The sequence below is a fragment of the Anser brachyrhynchus genome (genome assembly GCF_964034855.1).
Source record: "Anser brachyrhynchus genome assembly, chromosome: 2".
NCBI classification, from domain to species: Eukaryota; Metazoa; Chordata; class Aves; order Anseriformes; family Anatidae; genus Anser; species Anser brachyrhynchus.
In genome coordinates this window covers 117,223,713-117,243,297 of record NC_137695.1, presented here as the reverse complement: position 1 = coordinate 117,243,297, position 19,585 = coordinate 117,223,713, and the positions used below count along the sequence as shown (strand labels likewise).

At 39.2% G+C, this 19,585-nt stretch overlaps 1 protein-coding gene across 2 annotated transcripts in view; it reads right to left on the bottom strand.

Annotated features, from left to right (window-relative positions):
* The window catches only part of SPIDR (scaffold protein involved in DNA repair), a 203,988-nt gene that overhangs the window by 120,512 nt on the left and 63,891 nt on the right, over positions 1 to 19,585 (bottom strand). For both annotated transcript variants that reach the window (XR_013947887.1, XM_080583611.1), the window contains exons 7-8: positions 17,999 to 18,099; positions 4,697 to 4,916 (exon numbers count right to left, since the gene is read on the bottom strand). Coding sequence is in view for 1 of the 2 variants with exons in the window: in XM_080583611.1 (XP_080439737.1) it covers positions 4,697 to 4,916; positions 17,999 to 18,099 (321 nt within the window). In the remaining variant the exon portion in view is untranslated. The remainder of the gene's footprint in view (positions 1 to 4,696; positions 4,917 to 17,998; positions 18,100 to 19,585) is intronic.

The following is a 19,585-nucleotide window of genomic DNA, read 5'->3' as shown; positions in this document are numbered from 1 at the left end:
GTAAGTATATAATAATTTGAACTCTTTTAAATATATTTCACTGAGGAAAGGCTGAATCTAGTGTAACAAGTATAAAAGAGAAGTCCACATTAAACATTTTCACCAGGCACCGGAAAGCTTTCAAAGCTGAGTAATTATGATTCCCCGTGGTTTCATAGGTTAAGAGAAACTAAAGTACAACTTTCAAGTTGCTTGCTGATGTCACAGAATTAAGTGTTTTATATACTTACCATATTGAGTTCCTAAAATAAACCTTTTTTGTTTGTTTTAAAAAGAAACAATAGAGAGGTTGCATAGAGAACAGCAGTTATCCAGCCAAGGATCTTGCCTTCTACAGTGCTTAATAGCTAGCATTTGCAGACAATATAAGAAAAGAACACAAAGTGGTTCTTTCCCCTTCATACTTTCCCAGCCATCCAGTTATCAGCAGCATGAGAACCTCCTGAACTACAGATTTCATACCAGACCATCATGTTTAATTGGTATGGATGGATCTCTGAGCCTGTCCAAATCACTCCTGGTTTGTATCGTTATTGACAATGACTGTATATCAACATACTTAGAGTAGTTTAACTTCAGAAGTACATGCAAAACATTTTAAAGTTGTTAAATTTAACAGTAAGGAAAAGAATTCAAACCATTTTCTTCAGTTTAATTTATCTCAAATATGTGAAAGTAGACATATCTAAGAGCAGGAGGTAGGAATAGCTGAAGAAAACTATCCGTAAGTTCTACTATTAGCTGAAAAATTAATTCTTAATCAAGTCTCCAAAATTAAAAACTCTATCACTTTCTGTGAGGTATTGGAAATCGTATATTATCGTTTTTAAAATTAAACAAAAAAAACCCACCCTAGTTAAACTGAAGACATACAATCAGCTCCAGTGGAACCTAGAGACCTTCCTTCCCGTTTTCTTACATGCCTTTGAAATATCAAGCAGTCTTCACTTTTTGCTGGATACATATTTCTGCGAAATGAATATAGGCTTAGTAATTGATTTAATTACACTCAGTAATAAGCTTTTCCTTTTCCAACTGTTAAAAACACTTAATGATTCAGAATAAGTTTGTAAAAATTACGAGGTGTTCATTCAAATTCTTAATCCAAGAAATTGCTCAGGCACTGCAAAGACAACGAAAGACAAGCCTGCACAGGCAGGGGCAGGCAGGGCTGAGTTCTTTTGCCTCTTGTGTTCCCAGCTGGCCAGACACAAACCAGCTCCAGCCCAAAACACGCAACTGCTTTCATGTCATGCATCCAAGTTAATAGGCTTTATTTAACCAATACAGCACTGCAATAATGCATCTATACAGCCTCAAGATCGGAGCAGCTCGCATCAGATGGCTCAGAGGACAGGCAGCTGAGTTCTTTGCTCCACCAGACGCACTGGTTTGAAAATGTTCATCAGCCTATTGGAGTTGTTTTCCCCATGGCAAGTGACAATTATGCATGTTAAGATGCTAGACTTTGGGCTGAAGAAACCCATGTCCAGTTATAGAGAAATCCAGGCTCAATCCTACAAATTCTTACTCAAACACAAAGTCACTCTGAAGTCAGTGAAACCACTCTCATGGGTAATGTCCAGGTTGATAAGATACTTATAACTGGCTTTCTGTCAATATTTTATTTTCTAAATTAATTGGCTTGCATTCCAGTACTTAAGTGTCACGGGAGTCTGTATGCAAACAAATACCAACAAACATATCAACAGATCTCTAAACACTGCCTCCCAAAGTATTTATGTAAGCCTTCTGCCAGAGACGTTTCACACACCAAGCTGTGCACTGAGTTCCTACCACAGACAAATACAATTAGAAAAGCAAAGTCTAATATTGCAAAGGCTCCAGAACGATGCATTCAGGCTTTGCTCGTGAATACAGGGCACAAGCAGAAGCCAGCAGCACATGTATCTGCTATCTTACCCACTTACTCAAGAGCCTGGTCAGAAAGCACATAGCACGTACCTATAAGAAAATAATTCTGGTGTGTAATTTTGAAGATATCAGAAAATTCTACACTCCAGACATAACTGTACAGCAGCAGAAATCCACGTATAAATCACACCATTTCCCCACTCTCGCCACGTTCTGCCTTACCATACAAGTATTTCAAAACACAGGACAAGGATGCACGCGACGCTGTGTGTCCCAAGCACACTCAGGTCAGTCAAGGATTATCTCCCTTGCATCTATTACTTTGTTTGTTCCCCTTTGTTTCTGACTAGTGATACAAATAAGACAAGTAAATACGCTTATTTCACCATGTCAGGGGGAGATTTGGTTCATTCTTTTTTACCTTAGCCCCACATTTGAATCAATAGGAGAGCGTTTTTAATCACAACCAGCATTTGGTTCTAATGACGGAAGTGCATATCCGACACACAGTAATAGAAACTACATTTCAGTGTTAAAAGCTCACAAGTAAGAGTTTTAACAGAATAGAAACTTAGAAATGTAATAATAGAGGAAACTTCAATTAAGTGTACAAGTCCAGTTTCCCATTAATGTAAACTAAAAGTGCCAAATAATAATCGAAAACAACCCCTGCACACCCATCTCCTGCCAGTAGGTTTAGTTTAACAATATCCAGCCCAACTTGTTTTCACTTCAGGTTGAGTGAACAAAGGGACAACCAACACTAAGATAACTCCAAAACAACAAAAAACAGGACTAGAGATGAGATACAAGGCAATTTTGCCTCAATTTACTAACGTCTTTATAAGAAAGTACCTTACGAGCCACATAGGTCAGGAGAGAAATTCTGGAAACTCAGACATGTCCCCTGCCAAAACATTCTGGTTTTATGAAATAACTCTTTGCTTACACGAAAAGTGCATCCTACTAAGAAAAAAAGAAAACAAAACAAAAACAAAAAGTGGTATTGTTGGGAACAGACAGACAAAGTTTTCCCAAGAAATTTCACTTCACATATATATATATATATATGTGTGTGTGTGTGTGTGTGTGTATGTATAGGAATGAGTTTCATGTCTGCATCATCTGAAAAGGTTTTTTTTTTTTCTTCTTTTTTCTAAGAAATGAGAATACAGCACTAGTACAGTTACAGATGCTTGTAGTCTGGAAAGGATTGTACCAATGCAGAGTTGCATCTTCCCAGAACTGACAAGGAAAAACCTAGCGCAGTCTAAGACTTACACTGCTAAGTATCTGGAGAGCAACTTTTCAGGAAAAGAAAAAAGAAAGAAAATGTTGAATAATACCCTAACCAAAACAGTTCTGCTGGTTCAAGAGTCTTTGCCAAGGCCAAGATCTGCACAAAAAAATACAGTCTCACGGCAATGCCTCATGGTTCAGAAACAACAGAAGAAACCTGAAGAGAACAATTGATCTAAGATGGAAGTTGGTAGGTTAGAGAAACAACAGCACGTAAAGAAAGGGGAAATGAGACCGAACATTAGCACCTTGAGGGGTAGGATGAAGGAAAAAAAGAGCAGTGATGTTTCATATCAGACTAGGACTTGATTAATAATCAGATGTATTTCTCTTAGCTACTGACCTCTTTATATCTCAACTACCAGTAGTTGCATCCGTACCCACAATACACCACAGATTAAATATATTCCCTTAATCTGTGGATCTCTTCCAAAAAGAGTTAAGTAACGTTTGAGAAAGGAGAGATTACCAGGTACAGACCTCCCCTCCAAAAAAAAACCTTGCAGCTGTCAAAAATATTTGATTAAAGATTAAAATTAATAAGATTACTTTTAATTAATTAATTGAATTAAATTAATTGAAGATAAAAATAGATACAGACCTTTACAAAAATAGGAAGAAGTATTTTGTAAAAAAAAAAAAAAAAAAGATATGGTAAAACACTTAGAGACTGGACTCAATTGCAATTGGAAGCTAAAACTCAGATAATGAATGCTGAAACTTAAGAAAAATATATCAAATTTGACAATTTGTGTGGAGAAGAGCGAGAAGAGGAATAATATCCCCATTTCAAAATTTTCCTGATTTTTTTTTAAAGATCAGACCTCCCCACCTACAGCTGCCAAAACCCATCTGCTTTACTAGAAAAGTCATCACTTTATGCTACCCCTTAAAATCAGGAAAGTAATCCACTTTAGAAAAATCACAAAGTTAGACCAAATGTTTTAGGGAGTTCTAGAGAAGGTTGCTCTGAAGAGGCATTTGGAGAACTGAAGACAGTGACAGCAGCAGCCATGTGAAACCACCAAGAAGGTGTTTACTGATTCCATAAAAATAGTGTTAGCCCTCGTTTCTTCTTTTTCCCCATTTTCAGCTGCATATATTCTTTGCTGAATGCTAAACAGTTAATACAGACTTTTCCACTGAAACATTATACCCATACTAGCAGCAACAGATGAGCATTCCTGAACTACTTTGCTACTAGAAGGTATGTACTTTATTGGCCTTATCATTGATAAGACATTGCTCATGCCTTTCTATCACTCTAAACATGAAAATATTAAGTGAAAACAAAACTGAAGCCCAGAGCAACACTGGAGGCATTACACTACACATTCAGTTGTTATCTGAGCTATCTTTAAGCTATCTGTCAAATTCTCTCGAGCTGGCAGAGACAGATGGCTGACCAGAAGACAGCCCCGTTCCACCCCAAGGTCTTTTCTACAGCAACCCAACAAGCCTTGTACCTAGCCCCCCCCGATCTGCAGGGCTACAGCAAGTGCGACCCCTTCCCTGTACTTACCACGGAGGATAGATGTGGATGACATCCTGGGGCCTACCCTTCAGGTGAGCTGCTGTCTCTCTTGCAAAGAGGACTTTGAGTACTGGTTCGACGGTATTGACAACGAGATCGTCGGATGAAGTCATAGCAGGAGACTGTTCCAGCTGCTGGCAGATGGCAACTTGGATCATACACTCCTCAAACATCTCCAAGATCTTCACAGTTAAAACACCAGATTTATCTGGAAATTAAAAGATGAAAATAAAAGTGCAACGTTTAGATGAGGGGAAAGAAATTCTGGCACATGGAACATCTGTGCTCTGCTTTCTGCTTACCTGTAAAAATGACACATATGTACACATGCACGTATGTACATATGTACATCCGTAAAAATGACGCATACAGTACATCAGCCCACCGAAAGACTTATGTTAAAGTTTTGTTGTTGTTTTTAAAGCACTTTTAACTGTGGAGACAAAATACTACCTGTACTTCTTCTGAATACAGATGAAATCAAACTTCTTACAGAAAGGAGACCCCTGTCTCCCACTGCATTTGAACTTTTTCATCCTGCAAATGATCCGCTTTGTTCCCAGCTTTTTTTTTTATTAGAAACTGAGCAAGATACATTTATTTTGAAAACAGAAGAATCACACTGCATTAAAGGTGAAAGTGAAGCTGTGTTTGCCCTGCTCGACCTTTCCCAAAACTACAGTTGTCAGGGACCGAGCTAACAGAGCACCCGTTAGGTACAAAGAATCTAAAAGTGATTTGCATTTAGAGACAAACGTGGTGAAAGAGAGACTTAGATTTATCTAAGACTTATTGTCTTTCTCAGCTAGCCCTGCTCCAGTTTGTACTCTGGCCACTGAGGAGAAGAGGTATGGGTATCCACCTGCTAAATGCTGCTGTCATTAGTGGGGAAAGGCGTAGTGCTAAAGGACAGGGGCAGCAGAACCCCAGTTCTACTGATTTTGATCCACAAGTCATGTTGGGAAAAACACAGTATCCCGAGAAAAACAGCTGATATAAATTACTGTCTTCCCACAGCAAAGAAGAAGCAGGGGAGGAACTGTGAACGTGGTACTGGAACTTAACAGCAGAGCTGTACTAGTTATTTGTTTGTTTATTTTAAGGCCCATTTCACAATTGTGAATGCCTTTCCTTTGGAAAATGAGTCAAAATATTTTAAGTTTATGAGAAACTTAAAAAAAAAAAAAATTCAAGAAACCCCAAACCAAAGAAAGCGGGTCCTAAAAACTTTCAGGTTTATTAAATAAAGTTCAGTTCTATTAAAAAAAAAAAAAAGTCCCTGTTTTGTATTCCCCAGTCTTTATTACATTTTATACTAAAACTGAAAAACTGAAATAAAGTCATTTTGAAATATAAAACCAAAGTGTTCTCAAAACCACTTTTATTCGAACCAATTTTTCATCCCATGCAAGATGTTTCTGCAAAGCACTGTTTCCCATGAACTGGTGTTTTCCAGCAGGATAAAGGGCTCCTTCAGGAAGTCCCCCAAGTGATACATGTGAACGGATTCGGCCCGAATCATGGCAGCTCAACCTCCTCTCCTTGCAGAGCAGGAGTAAAAGAACTGATCCTTGCCGCCAAGTTCTCTGAGGCCAACTGATGAAGAGAGATGGACGGATGCCACTGCTATCACCTGCTTAGGGAAAGCTGCAACACTGCTCTGCCGCTCCAAATACTGCACTGCCTAAGGTCTGCTTATGTGCAAACTTCTGCTATGTGTACGCGTGGACTAGTTTTCTATGCCTAAAGGCAAGGATTTAGGATATTCACACTTGAATTGCATTTTGCCTGACTAGCTGTAGTTACGGTCCTCTGTCAACCCCAAGTCATCTGGAATGCATAAACAAATCGTCCCAACCACAAAAATCCTCAGCCTTCAAAGCAACTGAACATTTACCTCTAGACATACTCCACAATTTTCATCCACTTTAAAAAATAAGTCACTAAAAAGTCAACTTCAATTATGAAATGCACCAACAGTTTCAAAAAAAAACCAAAAAAGGGGCAGGAAAACAACTCGTGAGGCTTCATCACTTCTGGACGGTGCATTTCTCACGTGCAAAATCTTATGACAATTCTTACTGGTCAGCAGTGTATATGTTAGCTGTTAAGCCAGCTTGAAGAAATCACTGTAAAAGAGAATGGCAACCTAATATCTATCTTTTAAATATTCCTGACTATGAAACAGTTAAAAATACTAGGTAAACTAAGGAAGAACTACATTGATAGGAAAGTCTCTTGAAAGATATTGGAGAAAAAACCCTGCCAAGCCACCAGAGTTTCTTGTAAGTCAGTCAAAGTTGGCCCAAACACTGGGAGCTGATACTAAACGAAGCAGAATGCCTCTACATTAAAAGCAGCACCATTTCAACAACTATCCAAGTCTCAAACTTGGCACACACGCACATTCTACAGAACCACAATCTATTTGTTTATTTAGATGCACAGAGATAGTTTAATTTAATTACTCAAATTATTATTACTGCTGCTGATAGAACGCTCTCTCGAACAACATGGCAAAGCACTTTGGATTCCTGGCACGTGATGAAACACCAAAGTTCAGAACGTAGCTTGATTTTTAATTCATTTGGCTCTCGCATTGTTATGCCAATCAAAAATAAATCAAACATATGTGGCTGCGCATTGAAGGGAGAATTTGTGGGTGAGGAGACGGGCTGGATCACTGCAACTTCTACAGCTTCCAGAGAAGTTTACTTGTTTGTTCATTCGCGTGAAAAGCTTACTTTAAGGTTTTGCCATGTTCTCTTTCACCCTTGGATAATTCACAGAAGTTCTTGCTTGCTGAAGCCCTCATTCACTTCATTTCACTTGCAAAACAGAATTACAGCCCGAGAAATTCCAACCTGCAGATGTGCAGGTTTCATGGCAGTATCCAGAATTAAAAAAAGGTTCAAGCAGCAACTGTGGTGCAGTCCTGCTCATTTCTACATTGCATATTCCTTCACGCCCCACTCTGCTGTCTAGAGCTTTTGAATGTATTTCTTCGGCACTACTTTTTTTTTTTTTTTTAAACCAAAATCAATACGCTAATCCAGCTAACTGCAAAGCCACCGAGGCACAAGAGCAGATATTAGGGAAAGGAAAGGACAAATGATGAACAGCGGAAAGGGGGGAATGAAGGGACAGAGGGACGATTGCTCTGCCCAATGGCAGCCCAACCAGGCTGGATAAAGACAGTTTGAAACTCAAACTTGGGACTGCGTGTTTGCCAATGGCATCCAGTTACTTGTCTTCCCTTGTGGTGCCCAGGTTGGACTGTACTTGAGAAACTCCTTCAGCACCCAGAGAAGGAATAAGAACTACAAGTACCTATGGACTGCTCCTTTCAAAAACTTCAGTTTCCTTACTTGAAGGTAACCTTTCTCTTCCCATCGAGAGAGTAGCCCCGTGCACGTTCACAGAGAGCGCTGTCTGGATGCATTTAGAAATCCTTCGCTTGAGCGGCAATTTGAGGACTGCTTAACAAAGCTCATCGTTCCTGCCAGATGCCTTTGCAACAGCATCTTGCGGTGGTCTTTGAACAGTCGGCTAGAAAGTCAGAGAAGACATCCACTGACAAAGAGTCAAGAAGTGTTTGAAGAACCTGGCCCCATGAATATAAAGACAGAGCTTGTGCATCTCAGGAGTGTGAAGTGTAAATCAATCCCTGGCACGCAAAGCTTGAGATGCCACAAAGAGAAAGAAAAGCACCAATAAATCTGGTCAAAAGCTGGTTGACTGTGAACTGTTAAAAGGAGCCACCAGAGCTTGTAATGCTCCCCCACTTCTTCACAGAAAATTCTTCACAGAATTGTCAGTAAGAGGAGAAGCCTTCAAAGACATGCAACAACATGCTGGCTGCTAGTGATTCAAAAGGTACTCCAGCGTCCTGTGATCAACAAGAAAAGTCAGGTACCAGTGATGAGCTGGGTCAGTTTTTACCCGTAAATTTCACATCAGCCCCTTTGCAGAACACTTTGCTACAATAAGCAGAAATCACTGGAAGACAACAAACAGAAATCACTGCTAGGTGGGGACTGTGATGAAACTAATGAATTCCTCCAGATCTCACAAGCGGTCCAGAACAAGTGAAACCAACAGGAGAAGCTAACTAGGGGAGGAACAAGCCGTTTAGGCAGGGAAGAGGCTCTGGAGAAACCTCTCCATTATTGACAAGAGCCTCCCTCACCTACAGCCGAGGGAGGAGAAGCTCTGACAAGAAGCCATCCCGTCTCCCTGACGTAAGGGAGATACGGCACCACCCCACCAGCACGCACAGACACACTGCCAGAAACAACGTCAGGCTCCTCAGAGACAGATAAAGAAATCATCCCAAACCAGGCAAACAGGACATCGACCACTCACTGCTACTGTCAGCAGAACCTTAGAAATCCAACAGAAAAGTCTTTTTGGCAACAGTAATAATTGAACAAATTTGGCAAAGGTCTTGGTCATACTTTCTGAAAAAGAAAGCCTGGCATTTCCCAATTATGCAATCAAAACAGGTCTACATTTTATGCACGGGTTCAAAAAAACAACCGGTAACTTCCTGGTAGGAGGAAAAAAAATAATTCAGAACTACTAAGAACGCAGTTACTAGCTCTGGTTCAGACAGACGGTCCCTGAGTCAGAGATCTTTGCAAACTGGAAGGATACTTCAAAAAAATAACATGAAGTGCTAGCCCTGTTCTAAGTTTTCCCAGGCATTCTGCTAGCTCTTGCCACTGCTAAGATCCTAAGCTAGATGAATTTTTGGTTTGAACACTTTGCAAACCTGCTCTCATGTCCCACGTTAATTGTCTAACTCCAGATGACCTCTGGGATACTGATCTCTCATTCCAATGTGGAACCTGGCCATGAAGTAGTTCAGCTCATCCACAACATTTCAAACGCATGGGAAATGAACAGACAAGTTTCACACTCAGTATATCGGTTTCCCTGGTCAGTTCCTTTAATTTCTGTTACTTCCTTCGGCACACAGGGTGATGTTGCCCCTCAGTATATACCATGGCAGCAAAACACGTTTTAACACAACATTTTGCAGACGTTTTGCATTACCCTGAATTCCAGGAGGATTAAAAAAAAAAGAAAAAAAAAACTGTGTTCCTTTGGAGATCACGGACCCTGAGATGTTGAGCCTTTTTAAAACTTTGGCACGACTCCATGGTGTCTGACAGAGCGAAGGCTCTTGACAATCTTCAGACCCAACAAGGTGGCTTCACAGCAGACATCTATGTTTAAGCCATGGAGCTGCATCAACGCTGAATGTACATGCTCATGAAGAATGCACTCACTGGACATGCCAAGGGCAGCCTAGGAGGTAGACTACGAAGGAAGCTATTCTGCACTGACTCTAAACAACCAGAACGAACTTTTGATAGAAGAAAAGTAAAAACACGGAGGAGCACAATCCTAAAATAAAATTATGTTGAGACATTCTGGCTTCGGTGCCTGAAATACAACTCTGAAGTTCGCTTTAATAACTCCATAACTACCGATGAGACAGACAAATGAGAAAAAAATAGAAATGATGATCTCTTGGGGACTGCATATTTTAATGCAGTCTCTATTTTCTTTTTTTGCACAGAGATGGGAAGCTGAGCACACTGCAAGCACAGGGTCCATCAGTGTAGGGAAATGCATCAAATGTTGACATCAGACTACATGCAGTTGACACTACTACATTGACATTAAGATTACATGCAGTTTCACCTTGCTCAAGTGAATTTTGCTAAAATGTTACTTACTGATCAAGTGCTCAAAAAGAACACCTGTAGTCTTGAACGGAAAGCCTTCATATGGAGCAATTTATCTTTACAGTAAGGTGACAGACCTCCAATACTACTCCCTACAGGACCTACGGGATGGAGATAAATGCTTCAGGAGAACAAGCTGGAGTGTGTAACACCTGAACAGAAAGCAGGGGCGGGTTTAAGTTGCTGTGTTCTCTATGATTTGAACGTGCTAGCTGGGATACCCAATGTGCCTCTGTGCGTGTCAGCTCAAGCTTGCCACGGTTCAGAGCGGAAGGAAGCAGATGGAGCTTCCAACACCAGGCGTTCCTGGGATGTGATGACACTGTGCTGCTGTCACTGCCTGGACAGAAAACCTCCCTCTCTAGGGAGGAGGAGAAAAGGACTTGTCTCCGCAGAAGTAATGACAATAGCAGAAGGAAAAAAAAAAAAAAGCAGTATCAGCAAGGTCAAAAAATTCTGTGAAACGAAAGGCAGGCCGGATTTATGGCAGTGGTTACTTCCGAATTTTTGAATTTTCCATTCTTCCATAAGAACTTAAAAATCTTGCAATGTCCACAGAATGTGTCGTACCCACAGGGCCGAAGGATGTGATGTGCCCATCTCCAGTCTGAATATAACAATCATACATGACACAAGGTAGAAATAAGTTTTCATGAGGGCCAAAGTACCAATGCTGAAAACAGTGAATTGCAAGCACACAGATCTCACAAACACAGAAAAATTTGTTGTTTAATATAATGGCAAACCATGAACAACTCTGCTCCACTGAGCATTTTGATAAAAAATTACCCATACGTGAGCATGAAGAAAAGCATAGTGGAAAGCATTATTACTGCAATAGTAAAAAGTCTCTATTAATAAAGAGCATGCACAATAAGCAGTAAACATACATGTGAACTATCATGCAAAGCCAGAATGAGAAAGTAACAGTCAGAGAAAGGAATGCTTCACAAACTCCTCAGCCACAAGACTTGCACCATAAGTCACGTCGATGAATGAAAAACAAAGCAAGCAGGGTAAGATGCAAAAGGAAGAGTACTTCAGTACCTTCCTTTCAAATCAATTAAAAATGACATTCAGACAAGAGTTCCCAACAACACTCCTCAAAAAACAAACAAACAAACAACCACAAGACAAACTCAGAAGAAAATCCAAGAGATGGGGAGAAGGATGAGATTGCTTTAAGTCATGTTACTTATAAAAAAATAGCTAACAAGTATTTTTTTGTGTGTGTGCAAAGGCAGTCAGAACAACCTGTATTTGTTCTTACCAGTTACCCTGTCACAACATACGATTCTTGAACTTAATGGTGTCTGAATGATATAGGAGGACAGATGCTTTTAAACAAATTACTATTACTTTCACTTAGAGTTATCAAACACAAATCATATAGATGAAGTGCAGTTTAGAAGCAGATTTGTACTGTACCTAACATCACAGATATTTCTAAATAATGCGTCTGGAAAGTTAAGTTATATTTCTAGTTAAATGGCAAGTTCTTCAGAAATATGAACTACAAGAAATACAGGTGGTGTTACGCTCAGATCAAAGTTCTATTAATCCCAGCTAAAAGCTTTTACGTAATAACATTTCCCGCTGAAAATACAAAATCTTGTGCAATTAATGTTGTTAACAGTACTTACTGTACTAAGAATGAAAGTATGAATGTGTTTCGTTCTGATGGCTTGATCAGATCTACATTATGGAAGTATGAAGCAAACAAAAAAAAATTATGCCTTGTTTAATAAAGTAAATTAGCAACACACTTCCAGATTCGTCCCTCAATTATTTTTTCAAAGGCATTATTTTATCCCAACGATATTTAATTTCTAATTGTCTAATGCAGGTTTCAAAACTGCAGTACTAGACACCCTCCTGGGACAGCACTTACTATCTGCAGTGGAAGAATAGCCAAGCCTACATTTTCTGGTTCAGGCCACAACGTTTTACTTTCATTCTCAAGTGTCAGAAGTATAAAATGTCAAATCACAGGCACAAATCAAAAGAAAATGTGTTCTTTTGCTTGGCATCCCATTATCGTTCTCCCTTCTCTTTCACGTAAAAGCCTGCAGGTGTATGCATAACAAACTCAGCAAGCCGATATACACCGAGCAGACCCTTCCAATCCAAAAGGCAACGTTTAAAGCCAGGAGGCAGCACTGAGATTCCAACATTTTCACAGCCTGTACAAAAACATCTGTTTGCTATTACCATCCATACATATTGTTATTCTTCCTGGGCTGGTAACTTCTGAAGCCATTCAAAAAGATTTTTCTCCAAAACATACCAAGTCTTGCAGGCATGATGGCTTCTTGCCACATCTATATTAATTTAAAAAGAGGCTGCTGAATTTGGCCCTACTTTAAACATTATACATTCTTTATAACAACATATGTAAGCTACTTAAAGTGATTGTGTATGCCATTATTGTTTCTCACAAGAAAACAAAAACAATACAAAGAATTTTTGTTTGAAAAAGACAAGTTTACATCTGATTTTTCCCTCTGTGACAAGTTCAGACATTTGGCTAGCAAAAAATGACAAACAGAAATCTGGCCGCTTGCCATCTCTCTAAATTATAGTATTAACTAATAACTAATGAAATTATCAAGAACTAAGAAAATAAGCAATAACTAACAAAGCTCAGACTTTTGTATTTATAGAAACATTTTGCATGGTAAAAGGAAAGCGTGTTAAGGACTATCCTTGTTTCCTTCATCCACAGACATAAATTTTTGTGCAAGTCTCATCACATCCAAGCTGCTCAAATCCTTTCTTCCCCCACATCGTAACTAGTCACTGAAACTAGAAGGTGGGGGAGTGATTGTTTATATCCTCATTTGTCAGCCTTTCAGCCTCCTTGAAAATGCACTATTACACACGAAACCCCATCTTCATCTTCAAGGCTTCACCCTCCTCCCCTCACGTGCTCCTCTCGCTTCAGTCGCTTGAAGGTCACTTCCCCGCAAGAGGAAGGAGCGGGGGGAGAAGTGCTGTTTCAAAGGAAATGCTGATGGTTTGGGGTTATTATCGATTTATTACTCAAATTCAATTGTAACCCAATCACAAAATGTTCGTCCCAAATCAGACCAACAAATTCCAGTTATATCAGATTACGAACTCTACAGAATAATATGTGTCGGCATTTTCAGTAAAGAACCATTTTGATAATAACTGCACAAAAAACAAAGAGCAGAAAACAAAATGCATAGAAGGTGAGATTTCAGAAGTTACTTTTGAAAAGAATCTGCATGAGTTTGCTTTAAATCTTGTTTGTGTCTTCTCCTATGGACAGGAGAGTCTTCAGAACATAACTCAGAAAAGCACTATGTTTTTTTCCTTCTGCCTCATGCAATCCCCACATAACCAGCAGATGTTGACAGGAAAAGGTTTTAAAGTTTGTTTTTTTTTTCCTCCTCCCTCTCTCTCTCTCTCAACTGCCCAGATCTCTTTGCCCAAACAGGAAACTTCACAGGGAAGTTGCAGCACAGAATACAGGAGGGGAAATTTAAAAAAAAAAAAAAAAAAAAAAAAAAAAGCTTGCAAATGGTCTAAAAGCCTTTTCACATAGCACTCTCCAACCACCAGCTTGACTGAACGGAGCCTTGCTCTTACTACGATGGCTGTACACCTTTTAGCCTCCCTGTCACATCTTGTGAAGAACAAGCCGTTATGGATTTGTGGAGGAGAGCCTGACATCCCAAACCACAGGAGCATCCAACTAGCGCTGTGCAGTGCAAGGCAAGCTTCTATGGTACCTCCTTTCAGGCCTCAGTGACAGGGTTAGGTTAATTACAGAAGTGGAATTACCAATCAGAAAGACCCAATTAAGAGTAAAGGCCTTCTTCCCCCACTTCTTTCTGCTGTACGATGTCCTCATTTCCACCTGTGTCTGCACTTTCAGCAGGACTGCCGTCACTCACCCCAACACCGGGGTAGGCTGCCGAACGTAACTCCAAAATTGTCAAAATGTGGAAAGCACAGAACTTCTGCCCCGAGGAGTGATTCAGACAAAAGCGAGACCCCCGAGCACTACAGAAAAAATAAAAAGAAAATGCATGCTGAAAGGAGGCGCTCTTTTCTGAGGTAGTGATTCATCCCAGTGACCAAGAAGCAGCCAAACCACAATGGTTATTTACCAAAAGAGGTCACACGGAGCAAACAAAGGAATTCGAAAAACTTAAAGCCAAAAAAAAAATGCGTTTTTTTGGGGATAATGTGGATGTTGATACAACCTAAAACCGAAAAACAGCAAAACAAAAGCATAAAATTCTGTAACATGAAATGCTCAACAAGAAGAGAGGCACAGCCCACAGTTCTGGAAACATTTTTCCTTAGGTCTCAGATGGAAATAAGACTTCAGACTGATCTCACTTGAAATTGCTCCCCTTTGCCTTAACGATGAACTCCTGGTCTGCACGTCTATCGAATAACCAAAATCACTTGACAGCTCTTGCAGCAGCTAGGTTACTTAAATCCTCCACGTTAATCTTCAGGCTCCTTCCACAAATCATTTAAGTTTGTCATTTGATAAGTTCTTTCCTCTACTTCTGTTGCCAAAGTCAGAAGCAGTCGTGGAAATTGAGTGGTTTAGAAATATTACCGGGCAAAACATAGGGAAATAAATCCAAGAAGAATCTCAGAACAGTGAGAGACCCTTAGTGTGAACCTAAAAAGATGAAAGTGGTAGGCTTTTGCTTTGCTGACACGTCACATTTCTGGACTAGAAGCAATTGTAAGGTTATCTAGATACATTACTAAAATTTCAGCCATTCAGACTGACATTTTCCCAACCAAACACCAATTTTATTTTGGTGACATGAAACCGTTTGACTATTCTAAGAAAAGTACTATTCAAAACAAATTTTGCCCCGGATGAAAAAAATATCTTGCAAATACTACCACAGCTATTTTACTGGTAATTTTGTCATAGTCATACTTTGGAGTAAGGACTGGCTATTGGAAATGAAAGGTAGGTTGTGAAGTTGAAGTATTCCTAAACTATGGCATATCCAGCATCTTTCTGAAATTTAGTTGCATGCTTTGGCAAATGTTTGCGGGGTAAATGAAGCAGAAAGTAGTGCCCTAATGATTTCTAACTTGCCCAAATTCCTGTACATTTTCACCATGATGGTAAAAGGAATATACCAGAAGCTGTTCATCTGCTGCCAAAACTAAATCATCTTGAAGACAGACTCACCTGAATTTTAAAAATGTACTAAAGAATAGAACAAGGTATTTTCCCCATAGCCTTTTTCTCAGAAAACACTAACTAATTCTGACTCATTTTCTGAAAGAAAGCAAGAAAAATAATCAAAGAAAGGAATCCAGCCAGGGGCAGATGTTTAGCATGGAATATTTCAGCCTAAGAGTTAACGTCTAGCAGACTGGTGAGCAGCCAAACACAAGTTTTCATAATGACACGGGAAGCTAGGACAAAAAGAATATGAGCCATGTTGCAGATCCATTACCGTAGAGAGCAGTGGGAAGAAAAAAAAAAAAAAAGACCCATTCAATATCAGTTTCTGTTCTTTATTTCAGAAAAAGCAAGAGGATGTCCTCAAACCACATAAGGAATAAGGATGTGGAAGTAGATTCCTGTTCATTAGTAACTCAGGAGGAGGATAAACGACATGTAGAAGCCTTGATCAGTTTTAAGTGAGTGTGCCTGCATGATTTTCAACATAGCAGTTCTGAAAAGAGTTGGCTAAAGGTATTTCTGGGTCCCTGATATTACTTTCTAGCAAGTCTTCAAACACCAGGGAAATTCCAGAAGACTGAAAAGATGATGATGTTCAGCAAGGGCAAAAACTGTGACTCACAGTAAATGGAGAGCAGCTACCTTGACATCAGATCTAGGCAAAATCACTGGGCAAAAAATTAAGGAATTAAGACCAAAAATACATTTTGTGCCATTCCACACAGGTGACATCTTGAATATGCTGCATGCAAGTGATTACAGGATATAACCTCTCTAATGCTGCTGTGAGAAACTGTGAGACCAGCTTTAGTCAACAGTTTGGGTTTGACTCCTTCAGAATTAGTAAGGGCTTAAAATCATAGAACATTCTTATGAAATAACAGACATTTTCACTATCAATAACGTACTCTTTCAGAGGAATGCAAAAAAAAAAAATATTTCAGATAACTAACTTTGTGAATTACAGTTAAAGCTTTTTTTAAGTGGAAAATCATAATTAAGTAACAGCAGTGCCAGCAGGATTTGAAAGTAAACACACTATTAAATGGTTTCATCAATGACTTTCCTATATCTAAATTAAAGAAACACAAACGGTAACTAGAGAGTGGGGAACTGGATCTCAGAAATCAGCAGGATCTGGGTGATGGCTTTGATGAGACTAAAACTTAAGGGATACATACAGAGTCACTGCCTTTGTTTCTAAGATCATGCTGAAAAGTTTGAAAGCGTGCAGTAAAGAGCCATGCAAATCACTTGACGACTGGAGAAAATGCTGTAGAGAACATTAAAGAGTCCAGTCTGCTGAGTTTATGAAACTTGTGAGGCAGCATGATTTTGCTATGTAAGTGCCAGAGAGGGAAGATGCCATACCCTAAAGAGCTCTTTAATCTAATGGAGAAAGGCTTTATATAAAACAAAAGATGGGAACTGAAGCCAGACAAACTCAGATTTTGGAGAAAAAAAATTAAAAAAATAAAATAAAATAAATGTGAGTGGAATTAAGGACAAGCTCTCAAGGCCTCAAGGCAAGTGATAGATTCCCGCATTTGCATGTTTTCAAATTAAGACCAGAGGACTTGCTGGAAAATAAACAAAGTTAATATGTGCTCAGAAACAATTATTGGGCTTAATACAGAATAAATGCTTGAAATTTCATAGCCTACATTCACGCACACACAAATTGAAAAAAAAAATTGTTTCTTTACACTTTGACTCTATGAACCTATTATCTCTTAAGAAATATTACTGAAAGATGGTGCTATTAGTCGCCTGTAACTAATTAGTGCAACTCTCACCCCTTCTTTTTAAGGGAAGTGCCCCATACTTATACTTCACGCTCATTTCACAGTTGCATTCTGTTTGTTCATGTTTGCTGTCATCCACAATTTTAGCAATTAGCCATGAATATGGCTGACTTCAAATAAAAGAAAAATTGTCAAGGAAAGAGGAAAAAATGGCTATAAAGAAACAAAAACCAATAAAATAAAATACATTGCACATTCAAAAACTAAACCTTGAATTGTCTTACCACCTGGAAACACCATTTTCCCAAGTGATGTGGGAAAGCAAGAAGTTCTGAAGAGTCTAGTAGATAAAGGCTATTTAAAACAAGTTCTTTATCCCTTATATTCAAGTGCTTTGAGAACTAGGACACTGTCTTTTGGGCTCACATTTCATTTCAGCTCTATATGATGGTTTACAATCAAGAGAACTTTAGCCCGAATTCAGGCAAAAACACAGAGAATCTGGGTTTCAGTTGTACCCTTCTGTGGGCTATGCGCATATATGCATCCATGTGCTTTCACGTAATAGCATACGTATAACAGTTCTTACCTGATGGGATTTTAGCATCTGAAATACACTGATGTCTCCAAAAACTAATGGCAGATCTTTCTCTGTTCTGCAGCCGACACAACCTCTCAGCCAGCCCTCCCCTGCGGAGAATAAAGGAATGCTCAGTTTTGCCAAGAATCAGGATACAGTTTTGCCAAGTGACAAGCCATAGGACATATGGAATATGTATGCTTTGACCCTGAGAGACAGAAACATACAGAAACATTACATTTTACAGATTAGTTCTCCTCATTTTGATTTTCCAGTGGATACACTCCCAATAAAACACACAGTTAGGGTCAATACACACAATAAAACATTTTTCCACTATCTGGGTGTCCACAATTTTCAAGTTTTCAGAACTGCTTCCAACACAAGGATTGTAAAGAAAGGTTCCCACTTTCTTCCTCTGTACTTCCTCTGCACTTCTGCACATACCATGATAGCTACTACAGACAATACTGAATTTGAAATAAACACCCTAAATGGTTCAGTGTAACCACCAGTTATAACAGGTTGGGTTTTCTTTCCTCACAGATTTGTTTGTCTGTTGGCAAGGAGTGATCACAGAAATATTCTTTTACCCATACTTGACCCTATGATTCATTTCACAAGCTGGGTCAAGTGCGCAGTTTCAGTGGTCGGAACATTCTCCAAGATGGAATTAATTTAGCATTCCCAAGGTGAGGAGCAGAGGAGTGGCATCGAAAGCACATACATTTAAGGTAACACTAAAGCAATTCCTACCCTTGGATTTAAATCCAGGAGATGTCAACTTACCACTTTGAAACCAAAAAGTGTGTGTTGGAAGCTGTTTTGGGGCTGTTACAATGAGTTTTGAAATAGTAAGGGGGTATTTGAGTGTTTTTCTTTGGCTTCAAACAAGTTATTTGCATAAAAAAGTACTTTTATCTTTCCTTAAAGTGTAGGTTTCCCCACAACAAGATCTAGTACGTATCAGTAAAGGCTTCCACTAGGCTGAAATGTGTCCTTAGGTAAACTTAAATCAACAAAAATAGAATAAGGCCAGTTTATGAGTGCATATAAATGGGATTATTATTACTATTATTTTAGAACAAAGATCAAATAGCTTGGTAAAGCTCATGCTGCAAATGAGAAGCTGGGAGGAGTCACACCTGTGGAAACAAAGAAGGAACTAAAAGGGCTAAGCAGCACTTCAAGGAGCCTGTAAAAAATCTCTTTGGTTAGTAATTACTAACAGCAATTTCACCTGCAGAGAAATCAACAGGTTATATGATAATGAATGAGCAGTCTCAGCTGATTTTCTAATGAGCAACTATTTAATTTGCAAAACCATAACTATTACAGGACTTATCGGATAGGACGGCAAAACATCGTCATAGTGAAGACCACAGAACGAATACTCAGAAATACAAGAGCCATGAGTGACCCAGAATGATTTGTGAAAGTTACGTAGTTTATATTACTGCAGTCTCTTCTATGGCTGTAGAGGTTCAGGCAGGGAAGAGAAACTCAGACTCTAATTTACCATCTTTCAGAGGACCAACCCCCAAGATAAAGAACTCACAAGCTACATGACTTTCTATATTACGGAGGAAAACAAAC